At 38.3% G+C, this 6,918-nt stretch overlaps 1 protein-coding gene across 2 annotated transcripts in view; it reads right to left on the bottom strand.

Annotated features, from left to right (window-relative positions):
• Window positions 1-1,594: 1,594 nt before the first annotated feature.
• dyrk4 (dual-specificity tyrosine-(Y)-phosphorylation regulated kinase 4) overlaps window positions 1,595-6,918 on the bottom strand; it is a 36,290-nt gene continuing 30,966 nt past the window's right edge. The window contains exons 11-14 of one of the 2 annotated variants that reach the window (XM_017721055.2): window positions 6,715-6,775; window positions 6,484-6,613; window positions 5,497-5,663; window positions 1,595-4,583 (exon numbers count right to left, since the gene is read on the bottom strand). In XM_017721055.2, coding sequence (XP_017576544.1) covers window positions 4,318-4,583; window positions 5,497-5,663; window positions 6,484-6,613; window positions 6,715-6,775 — 624 coding nt within the window. In that variant the 3' untranslated portion in view covers window positions 1,595-4,317. The remainder of the gene's footprint in view (window positions 4,584-5,496; window positions 5,664-6,483; window positions 6,614-6,714; window positions 6,776-6,918) is intronic. The other variant, XM_017721056.2, reaches the window with a different exon arrangement.

Below are 6,918 nucleotides of genomic sequence, written 5' to 3'. Positions count from 1 at the left end.
TACATGCAAATCCAAACAAACAGACGTTATACAGTAAGTAAAATGTAAATAAGCACAGAAAGCAAATGCATACACCTAGTTTAAGCTGTAATCAAATAAGGACAACTACATATGTCATGTTTTACCATATCAACTTAATTTTTGGAAATGTGAGCTCATTCTGAAACTGATGCCTGCATTGCATTCCAAAACAGTTGAGACAGGGAGAGTTTCAGACTCGAAACATTTTGACTTGTTCAAAAAACATCCTAAAAAGTTGCGGTCGTGCTTGGGTGTAAAAGGAGCATCCAGGAAAGGCCTTATGAGAAAGGATGGGCTGAAGCTTGCTGTAGTTACCTGTTTGGAAAGTGGCTTGGTGCTGTCATGTCAAAAGAAGTGTGTGTCCTTGAAAATATCAGGGTCTAGAAGGCAGTATATGGTGCTTAAAAAATGTTCAGCTTTAAAGGTGTTCAAGTTACACACAAAAACTCCCCTCACACCATGACAGATGCTGTTTTTTAAACTTTATGCTGGTAACAATCTGTAAAGTCCTCTTTTTCATTGACCCAGAGTAAATAACGTATGGTTGACTTGTCAGACCACCATAAACATTTCCACTGTGCATCAGTTCTTGTCAGATGAACTTGAGTCCAGAGAGGTCGTCAGTGTTTGTGGACATTGTAGGCATATGGCTCCTGCTGTGCATTATAGAGTCTTAACTTGCGCTTGTCAGTGTTTTCAGGCAATGGTTTGTTACAGTGTTCTCGAGCCCGAGTGATGATCTCCACCACAGAAGCAGGCCAGCTTTATTGCAGTGCCGTCTGAGGGATCGAAGGTCATGGACACTCAGTTTTCCAGATTCCCTGAATCTTTTGACATTATTGCACACTGCAGATTTTCCTAAAATCATGTAATCTCCTGGCTGAGAAACAGACTAGACCTTTTCCTAGATGCTCCTTTTATGAAGATTTCACTTTCCTAATCTCAAATTGCCTCTGTCCTAACTATCTTTTGAACATTTTGCTGAGTGTACTTTTAAAATAATTATTGATATATTGATATTGATAAATATTGAAATATTGAGCTGAGCTCTGCATGACTTTTGTGTCTATTTGATGTCATCCTGGTTTCTGATGATAAGGCCTTTAGATTTCTTATCCTTTAGATAGGAAAGTTTTAGAGGCAAAAAGTTCAGATAGAGCATTTTTTACAAAAACTACTTTTGTTCAAATACAGATCAACATACACTCTCAGAAATAAAGGTACTGGACTGTCACTGGGGCAGTACCCCTCTTGTCACTGTGGTGGTCCACTCAGGGGTCCATCTCAGTACCCGCCTCGCCTCCAGGCTTTTACTGAATGGTTCTGTTTTTAAAAAATAGTTTATAAAAAGATACAAATTTCTACTTTTCCACTGGGAAAAAAACTTATTTAAGGTACACATTTGGACCTTAAAACCACCGCTGTACCTTTGAGGGAAGGTTCACACTGTTTGTACCTTGATGAATGAATCATGGACCTGCATGGTCCCTTTATTTCTAACAGTGTAGATTTATATAGATACAGATACAACGATTTCTAAATTACTGCTGTCTGTTTTTACCGTTTCACCTACTGTCTCAACTTTTTTGGAATTGGGTTTCTACTACTGGCCGTGCTTAGCTTTAATAAAACATGAAATACAGACAATTATGAAGCAAACATGAAAGCTTGTTGACGTTGATGCTACAAATATCAACAGTAAGAGAAGAACACACTGAATTTGTGGTGGTAAAAACTTCTTTCATTCATAATACATCAACAGTACATGAACAAGTAAAACCTTGTCTAATTTTACATCACCTGATGGCATACACTTCTAGTGCATGACAAAAAAATTGTAAGAATTTTATATACAGAAAAAAACATAAAATCCATATGCTGACATATTAGTATCAAAGTACTTTAGTTCTAAACTAAACAATACATTGTACACCATGTTGCTTTCAGTGCATTACTACTCATCATTCTTAGTGTCATAACCATCATTATTTCCCACATAACCTCATAACCACCACTCATATGTAATCCTGGGTAGCACTTCATTTGAAGACCATCTACACAGAGACTTCATAACATATGCATAAGCTTTGAATACTGTATTTACAAAGCAATGTACTGCTTGAGTATTTAAAAGCCATGTTATAATGTAAATGCCATTGTATTTACATAAGGAGCCTTAAACTAGAGTGACAGACTTTTTTTCCATTTATAACACTCTTATGAAGCATCGTTACTGAATAACTGAACTAAGAAAGCAGAGGCATAATTAAAACCTCACCTCACCACCTCAGTGCTACATATTTCTACTTGAGTTAAAGCACAAAGGTTCAGATTGTGACAGACAATACTGAACAACTGTAATAACAATATTAATTGTGAATGATGCTTCATAACAATGTTATAAATGAAACCAATACCCACCAATTTAGTTTAAGGCCACATATGTCAAAACAACATTATTTACTTAATAAACCATATATCATATTGAGAGTTCTGGTGTGAATTTGGCTATATACATTCATATATTGCTTTATTAATATGATTTAACCCATTGAAATCCCAGGCTTATTACATGTAAGGCATAATATTCAGTAACTAAAGGGACATCAATGCAAACTGGCTGAGATATTCTTAGTTTAGAAGAGTGTGTAATAAAACGCTGGGCCTGCTGGTGGACCCTGGCCGTGTAAGAGGTTAAATATGCATGCATTTTGAAGTCCTTGGGCTTCAAATGAAGTGTTACCTTATATTGTAACCATCATTATTGCCTGCTTCATAACCAATAACATCATCATCATCATCATCATCATCATAAATGCCATCAAAAATGTTAATCTGCTATTTTATAGTTACATTCAGATCAAATATTACATTATATTGTCTCTGTATAGCAGGTGTGCCCAGTTCCAGTTCTAGGCAGCACTTTCTTCATGTTAACTAATACTGATTCATCTCATGAAGAGTATTATAACCGAACATATCTAACTGAGCAGAATCGGGTACAATCTACAGCAACGACCGCAATGACTAATGACTACAGGATAAATCTCTTTGGCTCAGTCTCACAGCACTACCCTAACTAGTAGTGACTCCATCTTATAGCAAAATGAAAGCTAGAATTAAAACAGCAGAACATAAAAACACTTTAAACCATGCAGAAATATTGCACATTACAACTGCTTTGGTATTCCACTTGAACTCTAATAAAGGAAGTGTAAAATGTTGTATTCATATCAGAGTGTAATACTGTGTATGGGAAGGATATATTATATTCAAAGAGGATTCATAAGATAAAACAACTGAGTACCTTCTGTGAAGGTACAGTGTGACCTTTTAAAGTGTATCACAAGCACCAAAAAGCTAGCAACGTGCTTATCTAGAGCTGAAGAACTCCTAAGACTTTAAAGGGATTGAGCCTACTGCATTTGCGTTTCCATGGAGAATCTCCATTCAGAAGGGTAGGCCTTGACTTCAAAGGAAATTCCCCCGATTTTTCTAAATTTCTAAACAGTTAACTTGTTAAGATGCAAACGAAGTCATTCCGAGTGGTTTGGTGTGAAATGCTCCGAGCCGTTCACAGTGGTGATGATAGGAACCAGACGTCTGAGGAGTTTAATGCCTCTGAAAGTCCTCTTGCAGAAAGACATCACACACAATGGCTATGAATACTCTGCCTGATGTCTGTGACATTGACTAACGATGGTTATAAGATAAGCTTCTAGTGTAAAACATGTATTTTTAAAATCCATTCATGGCGGAGAGATGCATGCAGAGCGTTCTAAGATAAAAGAGAAGAAATATATATATTTTAAAGATTGGCAATACTACATGTGAAAACCCCAGAAGACTCGTGCAGGTTCACTTTGGATAATAAATGAAATGGCTGTATTTGTGTTGTAGACATGGCGACCCCTGGTTCCCATCACCACCACTGTAAAGACATTAGAGTCCACGTTTCTCTACAATGAAATTTCACATCAAACCTCTCTGAATGACTTTGTTTACATCTCAGTGATTAAATTACACAGAAAAAAACAAGTGGAGTTCCTCTTTAATCCCAGCGCAGGAAAGTGACCTATAGTGTGCAGTAGTGACAACATTTACTTCCAACTTAAAAAAAATTTGAACACAATAAGAAAACCTACAAATCTACAGTGGCGAGTAAGAAATAGGTTCTAAATAAAAGCCAACATTGATCTGTTACCTAGCAGGCACAAACCCTGCATGAGTCAAACACCCTTCAGACTCCATCAGCACCACTGACCAGGGTGGTCCTGACTCAGTGCCCAACGCCTGTTAAATGAGAGGCGGACAGTGGACCTCCTGTATCTCTGAGTCTGTGCTTGACTGGGGCTGAGACTGAGGTTTGATGATGATTTCTACAGAGCGCTCTCCACTGTCTGGATTGCTCTCTGGTTTGTTGTCTTTACTCTCTTTACTGGACGCAATCTTGTCCACTCCTTCGCAGGTCTCCTCCTCAGCCGATGCTCCGATGGGACGCAGGCGCTCTGCTGTCTCTATCTTGCTGTCTTTGACCGAGTTCTCCTTCTTCGGTCTGTCCTCTGGACCAAAAAAAGAAATAAGAAATAAATTGTTGATGCAATTACAGAAATGTTCAACTGAAACAGAAATGTTTGTGTTTGTAAGCGAAAGAGGAGATTTTTTTATCATGATTTCAATTGAACTAAAAGTTGTTGTTGATGTACAGTCCTGAAATCATCCCTTACATTTTTGCCATATTGTTAGTATTTTTCTCATTAACACAAGCACAAAAAAGCCATAAATGCAGAGTTGAACCTGCCAATTCAGTCCAATCCAGTACAAAATGTAAAGTAGCTGTTATTAATTTTGTAATGATATAATTACATTTAAATAGCAAGTTGACAGTCATGACTGTAGCGTTCTAAGGTCCTTTTAATGCCTCTTCATTCAGTTAAACTTTAAATACATCTTGTCTTCTGTGTCATTCTCATTTAAAAAAGACAAACTTCTTAGACACCATGATTAAATGATGGCAGTAAATAATCAACCTGTTGATTTTCTGCATGAATATCTTAGGAACCTGTTATGATTTCTCTGCCACCTCAGTAATTTAATCCCTTTGTGAACGAGTCTTAAATGGACAAATGATTACTAAGATAAGTGATAAGTGATGCTTTTTTTGATCCCACAACAGGGAAATTCCACCTCTGCATTTAACCCATCCGTGCAGTGAAACACCACATACACACTAGTGAACACACACACTAGGGGGCAGTGAGCACACTTGCCCAGAGCGGTGGGCAGCCCTATCCACGGCGCCCGGGGAGCAGTTGGGGGTTAGGTGTCTTGCTCAAGGACACTTCAGTCATGGACTGTCGGCCCTGGGGATCAAACCGGCAACCTTCCGGTCACACGGCCAGCTCCCCCGACCTCCAGCCCACGACTAAAAGGCTGTAATGCATTATGGCCAGAGAACAGCCAGCCGACGCTCACCAGTTCTGTTGGTGGTTGTTCTGCGTAAAGCGTACTCGTAGTTGTTGTCACACTCGTCTGGCTTTCTGACTGGTCGTGTTTTAGGGCGGAGTTTGTTGAGACGGCCCTCGTGGATCCACTCGTGCTGCATGCCCTCATCTGGAGTCATGCGCTTAGCAGGGTCCCACCTGCCACATGAACAGAAACATATTTAACCTACAAACATATAAAAAAGCATAAACAACGGCTATTTTTACATGCGCCTCTGGGTTTGTGTGTGTGGTTATATCCACATGGCGTGACTGTACACTAGTATACAGTCAGACTGAATTACCACCAGCGACACGTCATAAGGCACTTTAAGAAGGTTCCAATATTTCAATATGTATGCTTTTGTGAACACCAAGATGTTACTAAATGATAAGTAGTACACTGTAAATATTTATTTTATAGCCATTTCTTGATTATCTGCCTGACATTTGATCACAATGCTTCAAATGTGAGACATTCTGACATTCATTTTAACATTATGGACTCATCTACAGCTCTGGTCATCATTCAACTAATTAGCTGAAACCTGTAATGTTGGAGTAGCAGCGCATTAATAGCACCATAATCTAATCATTTGAAACATGTACATGCAACAAAATGTGTCTATAATAATGAAAACAGTGATGCCAAACTTACAGTAGTGAATATGACTCGAGATGCACAGATGTTCATGCACATATCTGCTAATGCTGACACACAAACATCTATAAACTGTAGAAACGGGAACTAAATCTACCTGGATTAGCATTACAGAGAAAGAAACTTTATTTTTTGTAGGTAAAATGCTGTAAAATGAATAAGACATTTTAGTGCAGTAGTCCAGCACTTAAATCTTCCCCTAAAGATCTAATTTTTAAAAGCGAATATCTGCAGATACTGACCGATATAATTCAGACATCCTCACGCATCCCTAAATGAACAATAACCAAACAAGATAAATATACTGGATATACATACGCAAGACAGCGCCTTATAAAGTCCAAAAACAGAGGATCGTTGGTTTTTAATACGCTGGCGAGATCCTTTGAGTTGGGTCTGCGTTTCTTGCCCTTGCTGTTAGTGACGTTCCGTGGGTTTCCTTTCGAATCTGTTTGGACAGAAACACAACAGTCTAAATGTATTAATACTGCTCTGCCGTCACCTGCAGCACTAACAGGACTAACAGGACGATCAGCCATAAAAACATACCAAAAAATAACCGTCTTCTGGACGCTGTCTGAACAAAGTCATTTGGAGGCAAGCCCAGCACCTACAAAACACAATTATTATTATTATTATTATTATTATTTCACAAGCTGCTGCATCATTTTTTCCCTCCCTCCCTGTGAGAGTTTACAGTTGTTGAGATTTTATATAAAAGTGAAATGTAAAGAGACGTTGCTAATTATTTCT

Source organism: Pygocentrus nattereri, chromosome 8 (assembly GCF_015220715.1).
Source record: "Pygocentrus nattereri isolate fPygNat1 chromosome 8, fPygNat1.pri, whole genome shotgun sequence".
Classification (NCBI taxonomy): domain Eukaryota; kingdom Metazoa; phylum Chordata; class Actinopteri; order Characiformes; family Serrasalmidae; genus Pygocentrus; species Pygocentrus nattereri.
This window is presented reverse-complemented; position numbering and strand designations above follow the sequence as displayed.